The sequence below is a fragment of the Astatotilapia calliptera genome, chromosome 14 (assembly GCF_900246225.1).
Source record: "Astatotilapia calliptera chromosome 14, fAstCal1.2, whole genome shotgun sequence".
In the NCBI taxonomy this organism is placed as follows: domain Eukaryota; kingdom Metazoa; phylum Chordata; class Actinopteri; order Cichliformes; family Cichlidae; genus Astatotilapia; species Astatotilapia calliptera.
The window spans coordinates 30,712,436-30,737,918 of NC_039315.1; the positions used below are offsets into that span (position 1 = coordinate 30,712,436).

At 39.5% G+C, this 25,483-nt stretch overlaps 3 protein-coding genes across 3 annotated transcripts; 2 read left to right on the plus strand and 1 right to left on the minus strand.

The window, feature by feature from the left end:
* Positions 1-1,147: 1,147 nt before the first annotated feature.
* prss16 (serine protease 16) lies at positions 1,148-14,200 on the minus strand. The gene is made up of 13 exons (XM_026193002.1): positions 14,128-14,200; positions 13,322-13,497; positions 11,515-11,614; positions 9,156-9,285; positions 8,624-8,747; positions 6,908-6,985; positions 6,562-6,609; positions 6,346-6,465; positions 3,661-3,825; positions 3,283-3,424; positions 2,728-2,907; positions 2,414-2,568; positions 1,148-1,544 (listed from the first exon to the last, which is right to left on the minus strand). The coding sequence occupies exons 1-13, from the start codon at positions 14,186-14,188 to the stop codon at positions 1,473-1,475; spliced, it is 1,551 nt and encodes a 516-aa protein (XP_026048787.1). The 5' UTR covers positions 14,189-14,200; the 3' UTR covers positions 1,148-1,472.
* Positions 14,201-19,006: 4,806 nt separating this feature from the next.
* Positions 19,007-19,870, plus strand: LOC113036920 (lysophosphatidic acid receptor 6-like). The gene has a single exon (XM_026193525.1). It carries the CDS (start codon positions 19,022-19,024, stop codon positions 19,868-19,870), a length of 849 nt encoding a protein of 282 aa, XP_026049310.1. The 5' UTR covers positions 19,007-19,021.
* A 762-nt stretch (positions 19,871-20,632) lies between these two features.
* Positions 20,633-22,500, plus strand: LOC113036667 (lysophosphatidic acid receptor 6-like). Its single transcript, XM_026193086.1, has 2 exons — positions 20,633-20,781; positions 21,435-22,500. The coding sequence occupies exon 2, from the start codon at positions 21,505-21,507 to the stop codon at positions 22,348-22,350; it is 846 nt and encodes a 281-aa protein (XP_026048871.1). The 5' UTR covers positions 20,633-20,781; positions 21,435-21,504; the 3' UTR covers positions 22,351-22,500.
* The last annotated feature ends 2,983 nt before the right edge of the window (positions 22,501-25,483 follow it).

Here is a 25,483-nt window from a genome sequence, read left to right on the forward strand (position 1 = left end):
CTCTGATTAATAGTTGAGGCCCAAGAACTTCCTCATTGATCAACAGGACAGGCTGCAAGAGGGGGAGGAGGAGGAGATAGAAAAAGCATGCCCTGTCGCCCTGCAAGTGCTGGCTGATAATCCAGATAGTGGAATTTGTGGCAGTGTGCGTGTATGTGTGTGTGTTTGTTTGTTTACTATAGTAAGTAGATTGTTAAAAACAGAATGAAACAGAAGCGCTGGGCTGAAAACACACACACACACACACACACACACACACACACACACACACACATATATATATATATATATATATATATATATATATATATATATATATATATATATATATATATATACAGAAAACACAGACACATTTACCAACAGCAAACCTCTGGCGGTCCTTTATAGATGCCACAGTGTGCCGTGTGGGTGTGTGGCTGAGAAGGAGGAGGGGGGACTGGAATGTAAAATAAATGCTTGATGTCTGATTCAATTACTTGTTTAGTCCATTTAAATGCACTTTCATTGTGCTATATGCCCAGCATTTGTTACAGTATCTAGGTATGCCTGTGTTTGTGTGTCTGTGTGTGTGCGCTTGTCCCCTCCTGCTGCTCTGTCCAGCCTCTAGCTGATTGATGATCTTCACTCCCACGGGGTCAGCAGGGTCACGACCTCCCACTTTTGACCCCCCTACTGAGATATTCTCTCCCTCTCTCTCTCTCTCTCTCACTAACACACACACACACACACACACACACACACACACACACACACACACACACACACACACACACACACACACACACACACACACACACACACAAACAAGGAAACAGATGGCCTTGGGACAATTTCCTCACCTTTCTGTCACAAACAGTCTCCATCTCATCACATCCGCTGAAGTTCATTGATTTTAACAAATGTAAGCAAAAAGAAAGAAAAACATCAGAGACAAATGCTTGAGATTCGCATGCTTACTGTATTTCATCAAAAACAACAAATAAGCCACTCAGGACTTTGATAGCAGCGCCTCAAGAAATGGGTTTCATCATGTAGCAATATCACACCCTAGTGACACTTAATGGTTATGACAACTGAGGAATACTTCAAAAACAAAACTCAGATAAAAAAAAAAAAAAACGAAAAACATTTTATTTTACTAGCACCATTTAAAAATTAATCAGTGAGAAATGGCTGTTAAGAACACAAACCTCTAAAAACTCAATCAGCCTAAACATCAGAAATGTTCAGCACAAAGTCCAAAATAAAGACATAAGAGGAAAATCTCGAAAAGCACAACACATAAATACACAGATCGGCCTCTGTGCTGTGAGATTGATATAGATGGACAGCAAAGGGGCAGAGAACAGGAGGGAGGAAATGGAAGATGATGAGCAGGAGAAGGAGGAGGCGGAGGACAGATTATTAACTATTTCTTATCAGCTTCAGACGTGGGTGATAAGGGATGATCGGGTTATAACGTGATCTGATCAGGACGTTCCTTTCTCCAGCTTCTCCTGGGCAGCTGTCTTTAGCCAGTTAGCCACGTGTTTTTCAATCTCCTGAGAGGTGGAAAGATGAGAAAGAAAGGCAGACATACATTAAGGTTTTTCATGTTTCTAATGCTACAACTGCTTGAGGATTGTTACCACACTATACCGCAAAGCAAAGGTGCTTCCTGGGTTAGTATGTGGTTTAAAAGGCTGGTTTTGATATGGGAAGCCTGCAATGTGTGATTTGCAAGAGTGCAGTAAGCACTTGATTTGTGATTGTGCACCACCAAGCAGCACTTAAGTGGTTGTTTTGTGCACTATGATATATGAATCACAACTAATTTGAGATTTATAGATTATATATCTATATATATGCAGGACAAATCCACAATACTGTGTAAAAATGCATTACAGCATTTAACTGACACTTTCACAGTATAGTTTATTATATCACGAGGCAGTATTTTACAACTCTGACAGTTATTAAAGCTGGAATTACCTCATTTCTCTTTAAAAGAGACAAGGCACGCTCTGGAAATATATGGTGTAAATGCTGCAATGTAATTAACCAGCAATGTGCAGTTGCATGTATTTGACTAGAGAGTGCATCATCTTTGTTGTTAACTCATATCAGATGTTCTACTTCTAAAGTTTGGAAGTTTAATTTAAGTTCAAAAATAGCTAAAACTTCAGGTAAAATGCACTGATTTGAATTTTACTTTAAAATGTGGGCATTGTGGATTTTGTCCTCTGTTTCTTAGGCTGAAATAACGTCAGGATAGGATCTGTTTACTCTTCAAGCGCGCCTCTGTGCTGTTTTAAGACAGACATGGAAAGAGAGGAAAATATGCTTTAAAGGATTACAGCACTGACTGGTGTGTGAAGCTGCTCTGAAAAATGCTTTTCAGATTGAAAACTTCTCAGTGAGGCGTGGGTACCTGTCTGGCTTTCGTGAGCGAGCTGCGGTCTGTGACTCTTCTACTCGACATGTCAGCGCAGTGAGCAGTGTCCTTAATGAAAATTGTCTGGGCCTCCTCTCCTTCCTCAGTCCCGTCCTGCACCACCGACAGCGTCTTCCACGGGTCGATTCCTCCTGTGGAAGTGATAAAAAAAAGTCTTCAACAGTCAAGAAAGTGCTGCAGCCCTGCTGGTTATCTAAATATGTAAGAAAAGGCGGTATTCTCTGTCTCGCCTTACTTTTGTATTTTCTCTGTAAATGTGTTGACTTTGTCTGTAGTAAACCCACTCTCACCATTAACATAAAGGATTCTGTGTGTGTGGGGGTTGTCTCCTCCGTAGTAAGTGTTTGTGAAGGCAATGCGAGCAGGCAGGGAATGCTGGGAAATACCAAACAGCGTGGTACAGAGCTTAGTCTGATCCTGCAGGGTCAACATCCCAGAGAAAGGACAAGTGGCGTCCTCACAACTCTGGTCTACAAACATGAAAAGAAAAAAATCACATATGATAAAGAAGTGTTAGTGTGTGTGTGTGTGTGTGTGTGTGTGTGTGTGTGTGTGTGTGTGTGTGTGTGTGTGTGTACATGTCTACATGACTTTGTGAGGACAGAAAATTGGCATGCCACTATACTTGTGGGGGACAACAGTCACTTATGGGGACATAAGGCATTTTCCAGGCTCAAAATGCTGTTTTAGTGTCAGGGTTACAATTAGGTTATGGTTAGGTTTAGGCTAAGGGTTAGGCATTCATTTTCTGATGGTTAGAGTACGCAGCTAGGGAAAGCATTATGTTAATTATGTTAATTACGCTAATATATGAAAACAAGTGTCTGTGTGTGTTTGTGTTGTACAGAAGCCAAATTCAGTGCATGTCTGGTAGGTCCACTGTCTCTCTCCTCTTCTGCCGGCATGGACTGACGTGTCCATCAGATCCTTCATTGATTTCTCATAGGAGATGTCCAAACACGGCTCCTTACTGGTGAATCGGTAAATCTGTCAAGTGCAGAAACACATGCAAAGAGACAAAAAAGAAAAGAAACAAAACTAGTAGACAGATGTTGTGGGAGTTGCATAAGGGTAAAGGCATAAAGGAATCACAAATGCTTGCACTGCTTGTTTTTAGCTCTGAGAGGGACAGCAGACATACAGGAAAATGGCTCAGCAGTGACATCTGGTGGCCACATATCGACATGTAAAGGGGGAGAAGGAGCCCGCTCTGTTCTCCATACCTGTGAGAGTTTAACAAGGCGGTTGTAGGCTTCCATCCCATCCTGATATTCCTGGCTGTTGTTGGTCATTATGCCACAGAGCTCATTTATCGACATGAGTACCCCCTCTTCATTGTACTGCACTGCTCCCATGAAAATGTCGGCCAAGCTTTCCATCAGCTCAATCTAAAGTAAAGGAATATGTTATTGTCCACTTGCATAAAAACTGGAAAGAGATAGATACAAATAAAGGAAAGAGTTAAAGAGAAAGAAAACAGGATTAAAATAAAGGAAAGAGTTAAAGAGAAAGAAAACAGGATTAAATGAGGAAAAATATCGATTGCCAACTAGGAGACTACGTGGAAATAATTTGAAAAGTATGTCTGTGAAGGTTCTCAGTCATCCAGGTCATCGTAGTCAAAGGAGCTTGTAAAGAAAAGCTTCTGGACTTCTTTAAATTGCTTGAGGACGGTTTACGACACCAACTCTCTGCCATCTATAATCCAGTTTTGAGTTCCCTTCCCAGACGCCTTAACGCCCACTCACATCCTGGGCCATCTGATCTTAGGAATTCACATGATAAGGTGGGGCCAGGTTTCACAATGAACTCATCCGAAACTCTGGCTGATTGGGACCCACACCCAGTTTCACACCTTGGCTCAGGCGAGTAGAGGATCATCAGGGGGTCCTTTTGTCCCTCTGTGGGGGGATACTCCCACTAGGTTTATATCTGGGACTCTCCACCATTTGACCTTAGAACTGAAGAAGCTTCTTGGATGAGAGGTGAAACGTCTTCAAGTAACTTAAAGAAGTGGAAAAGTACACTAATATTTGAAGCCCAGTGTTCAAATAAGAGAGCAAAATAGATTTAGTGAGCAAATTTAATGCTTAAACTAATGAACATACAGAAATAACTTGTTAACTTTAGATGATAAATACTAAAAAGTGAATGATATTAATGGAAAGTTAAAAGTAATGAATAAATGGTAACAAGAGATTAACATGAAAAGTTGAATCTGTGTACAGTGTTTGTTAACCAGCCTAAACACTTTGACAGCCCACACGCAGTCAATACAAGTAGGCAAATAATTAAGCCCACTTTATGTATACTACTACTTAAAAAACTCTTTCATTTGACCTGGACTGTGAAAGCAGGGCTAGGTCTAAAAAGAGAGCTTTCCCAGGGATCTGGAGAAGCCATGAACTGCTATGGCCAGCAGTTTAGTGGCCACATTATATTGAATGTGAAAAGTAAAGGAGGCTTGCATCCTCTTTCAGTTCAGGTTTTACACATCAGGGTATTATCAGGACATTATTTGGAAGGGCTGCTTCCTCAGAAAGCTACTTTCTCTTTATCTGTGTGACAGATCAGATAACGTTTGGTTGAAAATGGGTTATGAAATATGAAAGTGATCCCAAGCACAGCAGCAAATCTACAGCAGAATAGTTGAAAAAGCAAATAATCAAAGTGCTGGAATGGACCACTGGTCCAATTGAAATGCTATGGTGGGACCTTAAGCGGGCTGTGCATAAATAAATGCCTGCAAACTTCAAACAACTGAATCAACATTGCAAAGAAGAGTGGGCCACACTTCCACCAGAACAATGTGAGAGCTTGAAAAAGACATACAGAAAACAGACACTTCAAGTTACTGCTGCTAAAAGTGGTTCTACAAGCTAATAAATCATGGCGTGTGCTCTACACACTGCTTCTGCTTTTTGGGGTTAGCTTTTGTTGTTGCTGTTGTTTTTCATTTCTGTTTTCTGGCCTCAGAAAGGATCATGCTAGTACATACAGAACACCTAATGGCTAACACGGCGGTCCACAAGAAGAACTGTTGACAGTACATGCTTTAAGTTCCATTTTTGAACCTCATGTCATGACTCCCATTTTGAGCACCCTCTTCAGTAAAGTCTGGACTCAGTGACCCATAGCTCTTTATTAGGCAGGCAATGTCATGGTCCTGAGTCTGCTGACTCAGTGTTTTGTGTTTCTTTATGCTTTTGTTTATTCTGAGTATGTATTCTGTTATGATTTGTTAGGTTTCTGTTCTGTGCCTGCCCTGGTCACACTGTCTGCTTGTGAATCTGTCTGTTTAGTTCAGTGTCGTGTCTGGTTCTCTGTGTCTGAGTTTCCTGTTTTATTCTGAAGGTCCCCATCTCATGTGAGTGTGTTCAATTTATGTTTCCCCTGTCCCGTCAGCTCCGATTTCTCCCAGGTGTGTTGCCCACCTGTCTCTCTCATCACCAGTCCACTGCCTGCATTTTGGGTCCGTTTCCTCCTTCACCACATGGCTCGCCCCGGCAGCCATGATAGGCAAATGAATAATTTTGAATTAACCTCCATATTTGTTTAAATATATTTAGCAAGAGAGCAACACTCTGGACAAGTACCATATTATGTTTTGCAGTGAAGGTCTCGCAACTACAGCTTTGGCATTTTACCATCAAGTTGAACTTTGCAATAAAATGCAATAGTATACCTGACAGTTGTCCTATGTTTATCACAGAAAGACTGTAGACAGGTTTAAAATAAAGCTGCGCTTTCTTTTTCACATGATTGCAAAGGTTCAAACAGCTTATTACCAGCATACAGTGGGAAAAGAAAGTTATCACAAAAAAGTATATATTTAATTTTTTTAAAAAGCAAAAAATGAACAGAACTGCGTGAACAAGAGCTTGGTGTCCATCAAAGCATGTCATCACCTGATCATAAGGATCCTTGGGGATTTGACAGCATCCAAAGTCTGAGGCTACCTGGTTGATATTTCCACTCATCAGAGCTTCTTTCACTGCAGCAAACGCTTCACGCACTTTAGACAGACACTGCAGGAAGTGGATGGTGTGAAGTTAACAGACAAAAGTAACAGACTAAAATCTAATCCCTGACACATGATGCACAGATGGTGGCAGACTTCTCACCTTCTCTGAGCCACCAACTGCCTCATTCAACAGGCTCAAGCCAACAACCTGAAATAGAGGAAAGGGCAGATATGTGATTCAAAAGGAAATGAACTTCAGTAGACACCTTAGTTGTTTGGAGGGATGTAGGTACAACAGAGGAACCTAAGGTCAAGTTCTGGTTATGGAGGAACCTTTGTGGTGTACTGACATCAGAAGGGAAAAACTGGACTTGATCACAGTTACTTCTTTGATGGTGAAAAACACATTCAGCCCATAAGAGTCAGCGATGAAAACACAAAGAAATCAATAATAATTAAATGAATGGTGATATTAAATCCCGTGACCATGGTTTGTGTTGTATTACGTTGTTATACTCAGAAAAGTCCAGCTTTGCCTTGACTGGAGCAGAGGATGCCACAGCTCCATACACCAGATTGGGAAACTGCAGTACAGAGCGAGAGAAGACACACAAAAACAATTAATATATTTCTGTTGAGTTTACATGATTTTTGTAAAACATGAGGATCAATGTTAACAACCCGATAATCTATACATGTCTTTATATCCAAAACTTAACATGTAACATTCCTCTCCACACTGTTACACTACCTAACACATGACTCCGCTTAATATGGTGACTGAGCTTGGTTTAGCTCCTTGCTTTTGCTATACAGGGACTAATGCAGCAGTCAAATCCATACTTGAAAGTGGCTTCATCCTCAGATGTTCTAAAAGTATTTCCTAAAATCTTCTTTACCAAACACCACTTAAAGACTTCATCTTTCTTTGGGAATGAATTCATGGAGAGCTGCATGCAGGCTATGAAGAGTGGAAGCAGCAATCGATGTACTTATATATATATGAATATATGCTCCTTCCTGATTTCTTTTGCATATTTCTCACATTTGCAAGTGTCAGATCATCAAAGAAATTCTAATATTAAACAAAGATAACCAGAGTAAATACAAAATTGCAGTTTTGAATATTTATTTATTGGTTAAGTGCTTTTAAGAAGTAGTTTTTTTTAGTGTATTAAAAGCTATCCAGACCTACATGATCCTCTTTTTAAAAGGTAATTGCCCACTAAAACTAATAACTGGTTGTGCCACCTTTGGCAGCAAGAACTGCAATCAAATGTTTTTGATAACTAATAATATGAGTCTTTCACATCACTTTGGAGGAACTGGAGGATTTCTGAGCATGAACGGCCTCTTTAAGGTCATGCCAAACATCATGATTCTGGACTTTGACTAGGCCACTCCAAACCCTGACGGCCAGACATTCTCCTTCAGGATTTTCTGGTAAAGTGCAGAAAAGCTTTGGTGAGGCCCCCCCCCCCCCCCCTATTACCTGAAATCACTATTTAAAATACTGCATTTTGTATGTACTCTGCTTATATTTGGCTAATATTAAAATTAGTTTGATTATCTAAAATATGCAATTCAACATGTGAAAGATATGTTAAAAAATCTGAAAGTGGGGAACACTTCTTCATAATGTAGCTGATTTTAGTCTTTTTATGGGATTTACTAACAAAACCATAGAGGTAGCATAGTAACGTCATGACCTCAGAAAGGGTACTGATTAACTCTTTGTCTAGAAAATCATTGCACAAGAGTAACCACAAATATTCACTTAAAGAATCATCTTCTTTTAGTTTGTGGACTTGAAAATGTAAGTAAAAAAAAAAAGCAAGTGATACATTCATATAGTAAGATGAGATTCAGTACTTTCTTATCTCCTCAGGGTATAAACAGAAGAGCATCTATGAATTATTGCCTGTCTACAGTTCTTCGGAAACAAATGACTCACGCTGTGTTTTTCCCTAAACTAGATCTTTCCTGTCAGTATGAAATACAAATATGTTGCTCTGATCTGTTTTTGTAAAATGATATAGAACAAATATCTCAGTCACAGTATCAGGAATAAGAAGTATTGTTCCAGAAGAACAGTCAATAAGCTCTAAAATCTTTCTCTGTCTTTTATAGGATTAGTTTTTAAAGATTGTGAGGTGCTGTATTTTAAAGTTTGAAGCCTTATGCATCTTTGAATGCTTCCATATGTAAACCATGTCCTGTACCTTTCCTCTGAACCAGGCTGATAGAGCTCCAGAGTATGAGCCTCCGAAGCTGATCCATGTGTTTCTGTGCGTCAGATTGAAGTTTTGGCTGATGTACTGGTGGAATGCAGCCAGGTCAGTAAGTCTGAATGAAAAGAAACAAATTACAAAAAATAAAGTGCACATGCATCTAAAGAGGTCTGCACAAAAGTCACGAAGACAAATGTAATCAGATAGATGAAACGACAGAGAGATACTTGGAATCAAATGTACAAAATTACATTAGATTTGCCTGACTTACAAATAAAATTACTGATAGTCTATGTCCTAATGAATCCTAAGATAGACAGGTGTGCATTCATATGCAGGAGAAATGCGATGGGAAAGATACACATTTGCATGATGAACACCCACACACACACACACACACACACACACACACACACACACACACACACCCACACACACACACACACACACACACACACACACACACACACACACACACACACACACACACACACACACACACTGGTAGAGAGTCAGCACTAACGCCTGCTGGCTGCTTAGGTCTGCCAGGTTCTCTGTTTTGAGGCCATCAGGGTTAATGCTGTCACCATAGAAACGATGCTCCAGAGCCAGAAGTAGAGCACCGTGCTCTTCAGCCATGTCACTATGGTGACCTGGGAAAACATGTTCGAAGCAGATAAGATTCATTTTGAAGCAAGCCCTAATATTTTTTTAGAGATGCAGGTACGGTACACGAGAGGCTTAAAAGTGAGTGTAACTTTAAAAAGTTACAAAGTGTCATGTGTCCAGCTACACTGTCCTGCTACAGTCTGAGCAAAAAATATGGAAACTATTAAGTGGTAACTAATGACTATTTGCACTATTGATCAATTTTATACAAATGAGATGATGCAGTTTAATAAATAAAAGTTTATAATATTCAATCACATAGAACCACGATGTACTGTAGATACAAAACTATGTTAAATATACACTAACTGGACACAAAATGTAGAAATCTAACAAAAGACATACAGAGACGCATTGATTATAACATGATTCCTAGAAAATATGAATAATTATGAAATTCTAATTAATTGAAATAGCTGCAGCTCTGTGCTTTTTTACAAACTTTGACCTTTACCGTGAAAGATTTAAGCTCTGTAATTAATTTGATTTCGGGTGGAAGTGTATTTATAGATAACAGGCTTTTACAGAGAATGCTGATCTTCTCCATATTGCTGTGACATTTTACACTTCCTGTTCACTATTCTCCTAACGATTCTTCTTCTCTTTGGTCATTTCTTGAAAGAGGCTCTGGGGCTAGACTGTTTGCACATTTGAAGACAAATTTCAGAAAACACGAATGAATGAACTCTCGATATATATATATTTTTCATTAAAATATGACAGTGGTGCCATCAGAAAGGCTTTTCATCTATAATCTTCTTGATATATGAATGGTGACGGTGATGATTGAGCCTGTACTGCCATACAATGTGAAAAACAAGAAAATATCAAAATGATAGCGTTGAATTAGCTGTGAAAATAAGTATAATTTCTTGTCAACCATCATTTTGGCATTGTGCTTAGAAAAATCCTAAATGATCTAAACTATTATCAAAATAATGAACTAATGATTTATAAAAACCAACATCTACATGTAGCTAATAGCTATAGCCATTCAAATACAGCCTCCTCCCTGACCTTGCTGGACCTATTAATCACTTTCCTTATTTTCTGTCATAAATGCACTGTGACTGCTGTCTGTGCTCATATTAAACATGGCCGGTGTTTATAAAAATTAGGTCAGTGTATGAGTTGTAGTAATCGCTGTGAGGATAAAGCTCACAGGCTTCAGACTGATCTAAATCCTCAGTATTAGACTTTTTTTTTTCTGTGATTGGATCTGTATGATGTCATAGAAAAGGGATAACTATAATAAAAAGTATGCATTTTATTTATATACACCTTTCAAGACACTCAGTGGTAAAAGCAATTAAATAACAAAATCACAGTATGGACAAACTGACAAACTGACTGAATTAAACATCAGAGGTTCATAAAATTAAAATTAAACAGAAAAAGCAAGTTTAAAAAAAGTCTGTTTTAAGGCTTGCTTTAAAGATAGGGAGAGAACCAGTGTCGCAAATGTGGAGAGAGTTACAAAGACAAGGGGCCAATCGGCTGAAAGCCCATGGTGGTGAGGCGAGCAGATCAGGAAGATGTTAGAGAACGTGAGGGAGTGGCAATGTGCAGAGTATTAGTGACATGGGATATCATTAATATGACGATCTCTGCAACACACTTTCTGGCTATATGAGTACTGAAGCTCTGCTTACCAGCTTTTCAAGTATTCTGTTTATGTGGGGAAGCCAATCAGAAGAAAGGTTGCTTATAGGAAAAATGGACGAAAAGGGGAAGGGAGGAGGAGTTCAAAGATCTTGCAAAATGACTCTATTAATATATAATAGGTCTTCTTTAAAGTTTTGTCGTTGTTAAACAACAATCTACGTAATATTAATGATTAGTGATCTACTGTATATTACGTAGATTGTTCCACAGTATATTTTTAGCAGTAAAGTATGATAACAGGTGAATTTAGTATAGAAGCACTGTGTCTGTGTGTTTTAAAATTGTAACCCAGTACCAACATCTACTTTTTCCTAGGTCTCCTATACACGCTTCTCTGGGGGATTACGGGTACTTACAAAACAAGTTTTAGGGTACAAAAAAGACAAAACACAGATATACTCGCAGATGAGCATCACTTTACCTCCAAAGTTTGATTATTAAGTCATTATGTTGCCAGTTCTTTGAGTGTTTTGAACACTGATTTCATATGCGTGTCTGATCTGTGAAAGGCACAAACAGGTGACGATATGTGCTGTATTTTACACTACCTGTCAGAACATCATACTCAACGAGGGGCCCTTCTCCCCCAATGTAGAGAAACACCGGGCCATCAGGATGCTGCCAGTATGCCTCATTCACAAAGAACCTCTGGAGGACATTGAGAAAAGTACAAGAAGAAAGACATGCTTTATTTATGCTCGCCCAAACCGGCAGCAGTGCACATTCAAGGACTTGCTCTGAGTAATCCTTTACTTGATGCTGGAGTGGGCAAATTTGCACATTGGCAGCCTCAAATGGCTGCAAGAGCTAAATGAGGCCGAACATTTCAGTTCATGCTGTCAGGAAACGCCACCCTGTCACTCCGTGCTGAATCAGGAGTGATGAAAAAGGTTCATCTAGTCTACATTTCTCTGAATGGACCGCTCACTCTCTGCTTCTTAAGAACCACAGCAACTCAGTTTAGCTCTTATCTCCACAACAAAGTGAAAGCAGCAGGGTTCAGTGGGACGGGACACTTGCTCTGCTGCACGCAGCCTATTTTGCGATTTGAGCTGACAGGGCATCTGTTTTATCAGCGTCACTGCAATCCAAGCAGTCTTCAGAAATATCACACGATGGCATCTTCTCCAGTGCTTTAAATAAATTATGGCCTCCTTTTGGTTCACAGGATCTGACTGATGGAAGAGTTCTCTTATCGTTAACATAGATTTTCAAAGACCTCTCAAACATCAAGCCTTTAATTATCAGCACCATGCACTCGCACTGGAGAGGTCTGTGCCCAGAAGTGAAATGTAAATTTAGAGTCATATTTAAAAAGTAGAAAATGGATATCGTCCATATTTAGCCAAGCCGACATTTGATTCTCTTTGATGCAATGCCTACAGATAAGATAAGACGATATACGGAAATAACATCAAAAACTAACATTTCGTAATATTCTTCATTATCTTTAAAAAAAAAATCCCTAATAACATAACCACACCATTTCAAATCCAAAATATTAAAAAAGGGGACGAGATGCTCCTAAGGGAGTGACAGGCAGACTCTATCTTTGATCAAACCTCTGGCATGCTCTATTATTTTGTCTGTTTAAATGTCATGCCAAAGTTGGAAGAAGCTCTCTGAGGCCTTCAAAGACAAGCTCGAGCTTATTAGTCTAACAGAGAATAAAAAATGATTTCTAAATTTCAAACAAAGGAAACAAAACTTGAAGTTGGTCTGGACTTGGACTGGCTACTTCAGCAAATTCAGCGCGAGAAAAGACAACCTGAAATAGAAATTCTCAAGAACCACAAAATATTATCAGAGAACCTGCAAATAACTCTTGCAAATGGTGATACCTAAAAATGCAAATTTTACACATACAAAGCAGGCGTTATGAAATGATGTGCTCTGAAGGGAAATGTGTTTGCTGCATACTAAAAATAGCATGTTGGGAGAAGAACCAACTATGAAGCACTGTGGTGGAAATGTTCTTCTGCATCAAGTCAACGAGTGCTTGAAAATAATAAGATTGTTTATCTGAAGGTTTGAGCTGAACCTTTTGTAATGATAAAAATTCTAAACACGCTGCCAAATTCAGTGAAAAACTCAGATGTGAATCCAAGTGGGAATCAAAGATGTCAAAAAAGTCATTACAAAACACCTGTAAGAAGTTATTTTTGCTAGAGCAATAGCAAAATTTCCTTTTCCCACATATGATTATTTTATATATTTTTCAGTTACATAAAAGTTTTGTTGTTTTTTTAAAAAAAAACCTCATTAAGTCTTTTTCTTTTAACTGCCTTTAAGTGAATAACCTTTACGTGCAGGCAGGGGTGTGAAGCATTAAAGCATTGCTCAGCGTTCCTCTACCTGAGGGAAGGTGTTGCTATTTTGTTGGTTGAAATGGTTCAGGGGCTGGACAATCCAACCCTCCTTCACGTGGTGGAGAGGCTGATGAAGACTGACTGTGAGCTTCAGGAGAAGCTGCTTGTTTTTCTGAAGCTGGTTGTCACGTGCACGCCTCTTGATCATCCTCAGAATCTGTCCTGTTAGCAAAAAACAACAAACAAAAAAAACATAGGACAGAAAAACAACTGTGAAACTGCTTAAATTAATGAATCGAAACTTGAATAGTTTGTAATCTAAATCATAAGCTAAACATAATTTATGCAAAATAATGGAGAACTTGGCACCGTCTTAGCTCTGTTGGCCAGATTAGTGATATGAACAGGTGAACCATATTTTGTTTTATCTAAACAACTGATTGATCCTCATGTGACTGAAGATGATGAATGAATCCAAATTTGTCTGTCATGGACTGCCCAGCGTGGGATCATCTTGACAGAGAACAGAGCAAAAGGCAGAAACATCCAAAAAAGAGCTTTGAATGACATTCAAGAAGTCTAGAGAAATATTCCTGAAGACTATTTAAAGAAATTACAAAAAAGTTTGACCAAGAGGGTTCAAGCTGTGTTGAAGAATAAATTCATAGAATTGTAAAAAACCCTGTTTTTGCCTTATATACTATATTGTATACATTTTAAACATTTTAATAAGCAGTTATTTCTTAATTCCCTAGGAAATTATGAAGCAATAAGGAATTGGTCAAGGCCTGTGCACAGTACTTTATATCAAGATCTAAAGTATCACATTTAGTGGAATTTTCATTAACTCACCAGAATAAACAAAGTTTAAAAGTAGCAGAGGAAGGAGACAGCGCAATGTTAAGAAATTCATCTTAAATGCTATATCCACTCTGTAACACACAAGACGTCACTCTATGGGTCCCATATATAGTCCCTGAAGGGCTCCTGTGTGTGTGTGTGTGTGTGTGTGTGTGTGTGTGTGTGTGTGCGTGCGCACTAATAAAAACTGCTCAGCAGAAATGAGCATCAGCCTCGTCCTGTAATTAGACCTCTCTGCTTTGTAACAGCTTTTTTCTGAATGGTTGAGTTACAGAGGGCAGTTTTCAACTTTTTGCGGCTTCCTAATTGGGAGTAGTGAGAGAGACTATCCTATGTCCACACAGAGGCTAAGTTCATATCTATCTATCTATCTATCTATCTATCTATCTATCTATCTATCTATCTATCTATCTATCTATCTATCTATCTATCTATCTATCTATCTATCTATCTATCTATCTATCTATCTATCTATCTATCTATCTATCTATCTATCTATCTATCTATCTATCTATCTATCTATCTATTAAAACATACAATCCAAATATTATGGAATGACACCATTACATTCAGGATGTGTACAATGTTGATATATCTGCCAATGCAAACTACTCACCAAGAGGTAGTGAGACTCTTACCTGTGCGTAACTGTTAAGTAGTTATGAACTACTTAAAGTTATTTCTCCTTTCCTGCAATATACCTAAAGTATAATTCAAATTACTTACAGTATAATTATTTCTTCTTCGCACTAAAAACTTGAATCATTACTAGTGTATCTATCAGTAAATATTTGTAGGTAAATAAAAATTATACTTTAATTTTAGAACAAATACTATATTATATTATAGTTCTACCAGAATTTCAAATTAAGTCTAATAGATTTTGTATTACAGTCTTTTCTGTTAAAACCTTTTTTATTTGGTTGTCATGTCTGCCTCGCAGAGCTGTCTCATTGCAGACAGCAGCAGCAGTGACAGCAATTGCAATGTTCAAGTCAGCCAGTGTGGCAGCAGACGGTAAAATTATGAGCACAGAGCTGAATGCTAGTCATGTTAGCCAACTCTACTTTGGTTGCGTGAACTTTAACAGAGAGGTTCTGGTTCAAATATCACAGTGGAATCTTTTGTTTTTGTGTTTGTTTTCTCAACCCCCCCCCCCCCCCCCACCAAAAAAACCCCCCCAAAAAAACCCTCCAAAACAAGATAAGAAATCAGGCCCAAGAGGAAAAGGCACTGCTAACTCTGTGCAGAACAACCATCTGTGTTATCTTCGGTATCACTTGCAGACATCTCTATGTCTTGCAATTTGCTCTAAGTGAGCGCTGATGAAACCCACGTACATGGCAAGCAGTGGCATGTTTCACAGGTTCATAATGTCAGGCTGGTTTTATCACCGTGCTAGTTGTTGCTCTGGTTAAGGTTATCTTCCATTCAGATCAATGCAGAGGACACATTTGCATGGCTTGTTTTACATTATCAGCGTTCCAGAAGAGAGTAGAACACAATAGAGAGGCACATTTAAGGCTATAAAGTACTGTATATAAAAAGCCCCAGCTGCAAGTTTAGAAACAAGTTTACTGCATTAAAAGTGGACAATAAGCCAATATGTTTACAACTTATTTTTGCTGTGCCCAAGAGATGCTTAGGGATCTCAGAGCAAATATCACCGGGGAGCTGGTTTGGTAACTCCTTTACGGACAGGGACTCCGGTCAGAGAGTAGGGCACAGAGAGTTCAGTCTCACATAGATTTTAATAATGTGTACTGTAGCCTAATACCAGATCAGTTGCATGGTAAATAGTTTACAGTGCTTTCCAAAAGAATGAAGAAAAAATAAATATTATATTGGTGGTCAACAGAGCCTGTTTATTACTGAAAAACACAAGTGCAACACTGAAACCTGCCATGATTAGCAGAACAACAGTAAATCAAATTGAATGCCTATATTCAATTAATATGACACTCTTAAAACAGGAATACATAAAGGATGTAAGCAATATTACCAACAAATATAATATATTCTCCTCATAATCTAAACTAGCAGACCTATTAATAAAAAATCTTGTACTTTCAGATCTTGTATTATCAAATATTTGGAAATTTACTTTTAGCTAGCATGAACACACAAGATTGGAATTTGCTATTCCTTATCATCCATAGAAAATATGCATAATAGCATCAATCCTTGATGTAAAAATGTACCATCATAAGAACACAAAACATCATTGAGTATTAAGAACAAACAGGAAATCTTACTAGCCATTACAGAGCACTAAAATTACAATAATAACATTGAAAAGTGAAACACAGACTCTCTGACAAGTTGATGTTTTATGTGGTCACTTTTGGATGGTAAACCCTCATATTTGCAGGGTCCTCTAGCAAATACAGTATTTGCACATTAAACAGATTTGTGCCACTGATCCAAAAAACACTAATTTTATTTAAAAAAAATATGAAAGTTGTATAAATGTTAGTTGACCACTAAATAACGGCTATAAGTATAACTCCCAATGTGTAAATATTACACAGTGCTGGCCATCCATTCATTCTGTGGTCACTCTTTGGACTTTTAAAGAACATGGGAGTCACATGTCACAACATGTCTATTTTTTGCATAGATTAGGGATGCAACAAAAACGAATTATTTATAATATTATTTTATTATAACCATGTCATAACCGTGTGAGTGGTTTTGTAAACTACGTCAGATCTTATAAAAGCTGATGTGTAATAAGATATTACATTACAAAATGTTTTAAAGCATATCGAAAGAAAACTGCATGATTAATTTGCGGCACAACTCTTGAAGTACCTCAGCAAACTTGCTGTTGTAGCTTTTACTTTCTACCCTCCATAGTCTTATCTTATCTTATTTCACCTACACAAACTGCACTAGAGGAAACTGTGAATGTTGTGCTTGGTTGCAATTTTTCATTAAACACACTCCTCATAGTAGCCATTCCTCAAGACTTTCTCGATTTGAAGCAATGCATTATCAGGGATTGTAACATCGTGTCCTTTTATTGAATTAGTTGCAATTGTACATTCATATAATATTGCATTCTGGATAAAGTGCATCTAGCAGCAGTTTAGTTTAAATGAAAAGCTCTTCTTGTTAAACAGTTACCCTCGGTTATATTTTTGTTTCTTATTTGTAATCCATAGAATTTTAGGTCAAACACTTATTTATACTTTGACTTTCTTGCTAAGGAAGTTTAATGTTGATAAGTGAACGTGTGTTTGGTTTTTCAAGCTTGGTTGATATCTGAATGTAATGACAGTTTTTCCTCTGAACACTGATTAACGATTTCTGTTAGAGGAAGTGGGGTGGAAGGAATCACACAACTAGCAATGTTTACAGTTAGCCCTAGACTTTATCCAGGCTCACATGTGCCTGGATAAAGGATTTCCTCACAAACCGGCCCCAGACTGTAAGACTCGGCCCTCATCTCTCCTCCACTCGCACACTGAGCACCGGCTCCCCACAGGGCTGTGTGCTGAGCCCCCTCTTGTATTCTCTCTACACCCACGACTGCAGTTCGACCCACAACAACACTCTCATCATCAAGTTTGCTGATGACACCATGGTAGTCGGACTCATCTCGAAGGGAGACGAGGCAGAGTACAGAGAGGAAGTCCTGAAGCTGGCAGCATGGTGTTCAGAAAACAACCTGGCACTGAACACTAAGAAAACCAAAGAGCTCATTGTTGACTTCAGGAGACACAGCACCGACTTGGCCCCCCTCTACATCAACGGGGAGTGTGTGGAGAGGGTCCACACCTTCCGGTTCCTTGGTGTCCTCATCTCTGCTGACATCTCCTGGACAGGAAACATCTCAGCGGTCATCAAGAAGGCCCAACAGCGGCTGCACTTCCTGAGAGTCCTCAGGAAGTACAAGCTGAACTCCAACCTGCTGCTGACCTTCTACCGCTCGTCCATTGAGAGCCTGCTAACCTACTGCATCACGGTATGGTACAGCAGCTGCACCAAAGCAGATAGAGTGAGGCTTCAGAGTGTGGTCAAGACAGCACAAAAGATCATCGGCTGCCCTCTCCCCTCCCTGATGGACATTTATTCCTCCCGCTGCCTCAGCAGAGCAGCAAACATTATCAAGGACAGCTCTTACCCTGGCTTCAACATGTTCAGCCTGCTTCCCTCAGGGAAGCGCTACAGGTGCATCAACACAAAAACCCACAGACTCCAAAACAGTTTCTTCCCCAAAGCGATAACCACCCTGAACTCACACATGCACAGATAACACAGCCCCCCCACTTCCCACTTCCTTTATGGACCACCACTATGCAATACCAATTCTATGTGCAATAACGCAACTGTATATACATAACACTATTTATTACATATTACTTACGGCTTGTATATTGTACATTTTATATACATATATATATATGTTTTTCCCTATGTTAATACTGTCCATATGTACATAGCGCTGCAGAACTGTACCCCCCATCATGTTTACACTGAGTAGGAGATGCTCTGTATCTCATTGTACAACTCTATAGTGACAATAAAGGCATTCTATTCTATTCTATTCTATTCTAGACAGGAGATATAACATATATATTTAATTCATAATAACCATTAATGTGAGCTAGATCTTAACTATCTGAAATAGTTAAGATATATTTATTTGAGGTATAACAACATTTGGATTTAATTATAGCATACACCACACAGAAAAACTCAATTTACGTCATCAACCACAACTCTTGAGATGAGTCTACAAATTTCCTGTGCCACTTCATTTCAATTTACTCTTAAAAACTTTCCTCAACGCACCTCACACAAATAAACGGCACTGAGAGGAACTTTGAATGCTCAGCTATAATACTTTATAAAGAACAGAAAAATCTCTTCTGTGATCATGAACACGTCAGTCATCACTACAGAGGACAGGGTTTACGCTGGGGTCTTTGGCTGCATTATGGTGATAGGTCTGCCTCTCAACGCAGTCGCACTGTGGATTCTTCTTTGTCGTCACAGCCTCCAATCGCCCAACGCTGTCTTCATGGTCAACCTGGCAGTATCAGACCTGCTGGTCATCATCTCTTTGCCCATGAGGATCTACTTTCACGCCACCCGCAGCTGGCCTCTGAGCAACATAATGTGCCAATTCATCACAATGCTCTTTCGCAACAACATCCGCTCCAGCTCCTTCTTCATTACTTTCATCAGCATGGACAGACTTCTGGCTGTGGTTTATCCTCTGAGGTCATGCCATCTTCGAACTTCATCCAATGCCTGGAAAGGAGCAGCAGTGGTCTGGCTATTTGTTCTGTTAATGAATGTCCCATGGTTTATGGACTTAAAACGTTTTAAAAACAGAAACAATGCCACTTGTTTTGGAACTGTTTCTATGAGTGCAACACAATCAGCAGTTATTTATTTGTATATGGTGTTAATCATCACAATGCTAGCAGTCAACATTGTTTGCACCATTATGGTGTCTTGGACTCTATGCAACCGTCCCAGTGACACTGCAAAGATCAACAAAAGGGTGAATGTAATGCTGATTTTTGCCATGAATTTGGTTTTATTCACGATCTGTTTCTTGCCTGTGCAAATAGGTTTAGCCACAAAAAGTTTTGCTCATTTAACCCCACTTGTATGTCTTGCTGCTGTGAACTGCTGTTTCGATCCTCTGCTGTATTACTTTTCTTTTGACTCCTTTTGGAAGAAAAAGGAAGATGCAATGAAGGGAGGAGAAATGTAGACGCTAGACATGTTATTTTTGGTATGATATTTTCTTTTTGACATGAATTTTTTCTTCTTTTTTTTTTGGTGAACTAACTTGTTATTGCACAAAATGCTCATTTAGTGCAAGCATAATATCCCAATTCCTAAGTTCTGAAACTGAGCTTATTGTACTATTGTGTGTCTTTTGACTTGCCTCTCTCTGCTTTCTTGTCTTTCCACTCACCTCCAATGATTTGTGGCAGATGGCTGCCCTCCCTGACCCTGGGTTTGTAGGAGGTTTCTTCCTGTTAGAAAGGGACTTTTTTTCTACCCACTGTTACCACAGGTTTGATCAGAGTCATGCAATTTTGGGGGTTTCATTCTAATATTATTTTATAATATAAAGCACCTTTGGGTGACTGTCGTTGTGAATTGGAGCTATATAAATAAAATCGAACAACATTTTCACCAGTAACTCAACAATAATTGTCAGTTAAATGTACTTGTGAAGCTTAGGCAGTGGGATACATAGAGAAAAGACTTGTCAGCCTCACAGTTTCATAAAACTATTCTTTAAATATAAAGCTTCAGGACTGTAGCTGATTTATTGTACATTTTGTACACTTGACGACTGAGGAAACAACCTGTCTTTATCTGCTGGAGAGTTTAAAAAAGACCTCCGGAAGTCCATACCGCAGAACAAGATACTGTCAAGCACGTAAAACAAACCACATTGTAAGTGAAACTTTTTAACTCTTCACACACTGTTCATCACAATGCTCTTTAACAACATCCTCTCCGTGGCAACTTCATCCCCGTCATCAGCTCGGAACGTCTGATGGCTCTGGTTTTTCCTTTGACGCCATGCCATCTTAGACCATTGTCCTGTGCCTGAAAAGGATCTGCGCTCGTCTGGCTCATTTTGCTGGTAGAGAAACTACAGACGATGTGAGGTTTTGAAAGCGTTTGAACAATCTTGAATTTCTCAGGGCTCTAAGAGTCATAAAAAGGTTAATCTGCATCATCAAAGCTTTAAATAGCAAAAGAATCTAGGCTGTTTTATGAGAATTCAGTCACTTTTTGCTAATTATTTGTAACATTTTATGAAATAAGCTTATTTGTGAAAAACAGGAAGTCTCAAGTTTACATGTCTCTATGCAAAATCCAAATCGAGAGCTCATAACACAACTACTTGGAAAAAAAGGAAATAGCTGGCTCCGTAACTGTGGAAACACTTTTGTGCGTTGGTGTAGACCTGCAGCCTGTTTGGTTTGTCTTTTTCACGGTAAAACTAGTTTATAGTTGTAAAATAGTAAAAAGAAAATGGTAAAAACTGGTTTTAATGCTACCTGTTTTTCATTGGGAGTGGGGGGGAAATACAGCTTTTACAGTTAACCTAGGCTCAGGTGTTAATAGTATTGGTTCTAAATGGTGTCAGATTGTATAAAAAAGTGTGTTTATTATTTGTCAAACAAGATATTTCATTTAAAAATGTTATACCGGTAACTATTAACGTCAGCGGCCACGATCGAATTGCACCACCAGATTTCCTGTTGCAATATTTCACACTCCCTAGTCTAATCCACCCTCACTTCACACAGATAATCATCAGAGAGTGGAAGGTTTGCTGCTCAGCTGCAATTCAGTTAATAAGGAGGCAGAAACTTCATCATGAACGCATCAAATGTCACTACAGAGGACAGGGTTTACGCTGGGGTCTTTGGCTGCATTATGGTGATAGGTCTGCCTCTCAACGCAGTCGCACTGTGGATTCTTCTTTGTCGTCACAGCCTCCAATCGCCCAACGCTGTCTTCATGGTCAACCTGGCAATATCAGACCTGCTGGTCATCATCTCTTTGCCCATGAGGATCTACTTTCACGCCACCCGCAGATGGCCTCTGAGCAACATAATGTGCCAATTCATCACAATGCTCTTTCGCAACAACATCCGCTCCAGCGCCTTCTTCATTACTTTCATCAGCGTGGACAGACTTCTGGCTGTGGTTTATCCTCTGAGGTCACGCCATCTTCGAACTTCATCCAATGCCTGGAAAGGAGCAGCAGTGGTCTGGCTATTTGTGCTGGTATTGAATGTTCCAGAGACTTTGGACTTTCCAAAAAATGCAAACCACAGTGGATGTTTTGATTTCAGTCGTGACAGGAAACCAGGTTTAACTAAAGGTATAGCAAATGTACATCTTGTGTTAATAGTCACAATGCTAGCAGTCAACATTGTGTGCACCGTTATGGTGTCTTGGGTACTGCACAGACATCTCAGTGACTCTGCGATCAACAACAAGATGAACGTAATGCTGATATTTGTCATGAACTTGGTTTTGTTTGCTATGTGTTTCCTACCTTTGTCAGTAGGTGTAGTTACAGTTAAACCTACTGAATTAAAGCCATTGATATGTCTTAGTGCTGTGAACTGTTGTCTAGATCCATTCTTATATTACTTTTCCTTTGATGGCTTCTGGAAGAAAAAAGAAGATGCGGATCCGCCAAGAGAGCAGTAACTTTAGGACATGCTATTTCAATGCATAATTCCAGTCACATTAAGGTTTTCCTATTTTCCAAAAAAAGTGATTGTGTAGCAATGGGACAAGTATTTTGTTCAACTGTATTGTTTTGTTTTGTTTTGTTTTTTTAAATTGTTTAATAAAATGTTTCTGGTGCTTCAAACAACAACAATGATGGACTAAGAATGTAAAAGGCTTGTTGTTAGCAGCAGGAAATTTTGGCAAAATTTGAACACTTCTTCTGTTTTCAAAGAATTATTAATAGTTGGGGAAATATGCTCATTTGAGAATACAGACATAGAGGCACGTGAACAGGAAAGGTGGAGTTGCCGGTAGACTTTTCTCAGCTTCAGTCAGAGACAATCTGTTGCCTCTGTGATGGTGTTGTTCCTATATCATCAAAACACTGTTGGTCCAGCTCCAGCATCGCAACTGACCAATCACATTGTCAGAGCATTCAGTTTGCATTAGCTAAGAAGCTAACTAATGCAATTAAAAACTATCACAAGCAAAGCAAGCTAAATTTGGCAAATAGCAAACCTAATTTGATAATGAATTTGTTATATTGCATTAATTATTAGAAAAAAAACCCCACTTGAGACATTTACTATTTGTTCCAGAAGGGAGTTTATATAAATGGTAAATGGACTGGTTCTTATATAGCGCTTTTCTACTCTTCTGAGCACTCAAAGCGCTTTAGACAACTTGTGCATTCACCCATTCGCACCCATTCGCACAAGCACATTGTTCTAAGTGCTTTCTAAGTAGCATTCACACACATTCATACTATGATGGATGCATCGGAGACCAATTTGGGGTTAATATCTTGCCCAAGGATATTTGGCATGCAGACTAGGGGAAGCCAGGAATCGAACCACCAACCTTCCGATCAATGTGACTGGTCGGTTGCAGTATTACTCTTCATTGTGATCTCCAAAAGTTGAATCTGTTCTTCTGGACGTAGCGTTTTTGTGGGAGAAATGTTTCATCACTCATCCAAGTGACTTTTTCAGTCTCAGCTGACTGCAGGTTTCCCCAATCTTGTAAACAGTACATTTGCATAATGACTGAAACCAGCCCACTGAAGGAACAATGGGCTGTGAGGTCAGTTCCTTAATCTTAATTATGCAAATTCTCATGACCATTGATCAACAACAACTGACCAAAACCAACTGATCGAAGACCACTGATCAATGGCCATGAGTACCATTCACAGGGAGTTGGGGAATGGCTGCAATCACAGCATTGTAAGATGGCGAAAGATGTACCCTTAGGCCCCCTCCTCGATTCAGAGATGGTCTTTCCCTTTTCACGTAAATGGCCTCCTTGACTCCGCGCTCAAACAAGCGTTTCTCCCTGTCCAGGATGTGTACATCCTCATCATTGAAAGAGTGTTCACTGGCCTGTAGGTGTGAATAGACTGCAGAGTCCTGGACGGACGAGGTAGCTCTTCTGTGTTGTGCCATCCGCTTTGCCAGAGGTTGTTTGGTTTCCCCGATGTATAAATCCTGGCAATCCTCCTGGCACTTAACAGCGTACACTATGTTACTCTGTTTGTGTCGGGGGACCCGATCCTTGGGGTGGACCAATTTTTGGCGCAGTGTGTTTTGGAGTTTAAAAGCCACAGAGACCCGGTGTTTAGAAAAAATGCGTCTCAACTGCTCCAATACTCCTGACACATATGGGATCACTACAGGTTTTCGCTTGGGCAGCGGTTGTCCTTCTCTCCTGGATCGGCTGGAGCTTTCTTTTGGCACCTTCTTGGCACCCAGCTTTGACAAACGTCCAGCTGGGATAACCACATTTACTCAGGGCCTTCTTGATGTGCTGTTCTTCTGCCTCCCTGGCCGCTGTGTCAGTGGGGATGGTGTTCGCTCTGTGTTGTAGCGTCCTGATGACACCCAGTTTGTGCTCCAGTGGATGATGAGAGTCAAACCTTAGATACTGATCTGTATGTGTAGGTTTACGGTACATGTCAGCTTTTAGATGTCCCCCATTACTGATGGAAATCTCACAGTCTAAGAAGGCTAACCTGACACTTTTCATATCCTCCCTGGTGAATTTGATGTGTCAGTCCACCGAGTTAATGTGATCCGTGAAATGTAGTACGTCCTGAGATTTGATTTTCACCCAGGTGTCATTCACATATCTGAACCAATGGCTTGGTGGTGTTCCAGGGTAGGATGGCAAAGCCCTCTTTTCCATATACAAATTGGCCACGATGGGTGAAACTGGGGAGCCCATGGCACACCCATGTTTCTGCCTGTAGAATTGACCCTTGTATGTAAAGTAAGTGGAATGAAGACACAGTTTCAAAAGCAAACACACTTGGTCGACGCTGAGAGTGGTCCTGTTGCTGAGGTTGGTGTCATCCTGTAATATCTTATGGACTACCTCCAACGCTTCCGTGACTGGGATGCAAGTGAAGAGAGATGTAACGTCGTACGAGACCATCTGACTCCATAATGACATCTCTCACCTTCTCAACAAAATCCATGGTGTTGCAGCCATTCCCCAACTCTCTGTGAATGGTACTCATGGCCATTGATGAGTGGTCTTTGATCAGTGGGTTTTGGTCAGTGGTTGTTAATCAATGGTCATGAGAATTTGCATAATTAAGATTAAGGAACTGACCTCCCAACCATTGTTCCTTCAGTGGGCTGGTTTCAGTCATTATGCAAATGTACTGTTTATAAGATTGTGGAAACCTGTAGTCAGCTGAGACTGAAAAAGTCACTTGGATGAGTGATGAAACATTTCTCCCACAAAAACGCTACGTCCAGATGAACAGATTCAACTTTTGGAGATTTACTTTCCTGGATGATTGAGAATGCATCAAGACGTCTTCATTGTGATATTACTCATCCAGGATGATCAACAGTGCAGCTATCTGGTAATTGCTAATAGTTACATCTTTTAAATGAGTGTGCATATCAACCAGGTTTACATTCATACTGACTGTTCTGACCTGCCTGACCTGTACAAATTCCTCATGAAGTGCTGTTCAGTGTTCGGAACTTCAGCTATGTGTGGCTTTCTTTTGGTCCACCGCTGCTGGTCAGTCCCACTAGTATGTTTATTTTTTATTTTTATTTTTTTTCCTTTCTTTATTCAAATCAGGCAACAAAGT

What these genes read in the sequence shown, in the direction of transcription:
- LOC113036920 (XM_026193525.1), top strand. Translation starts at nt 19,022, where the DNA reads ATGAACACGTCAGTCATCACTACAGAGGACAGGGTTTACGCTGGGGTC.
- prss16 (XM_026193002.1), bottom strand. Translation starts at nt 14,188, where the DNA reads ATGAATTTCTTAACATTGCGCTGTCTCCTTCCTCTGCTACTTTTAAAC. An exon ending in ATAGCAACACCTTCCCTCAG is followed by an intron (nt 11,615 to 13,321) that starts GTAGAGGAACGC and finishes AATGTCCTCCAG; the next exon opens with AGGTTCTTTGTGAATGAGGC. An exon ending in ATGCACTGAATTTGGCTTCT is followed by an intron (nt 2,908 to 3,282) that starts GTACAACACAAA and finishes TCATGTTTGTAG; the next exon opens with ACCAGAGTTGTGAGGACGCC.
- LOC113036667 (XM_026193086.1), top strand. Translation starts at nt 21,505, where the DNA reads ATGAACGCATCAAATGTCACTACAGAGGACAGGGTTTACGCTGGGGTC.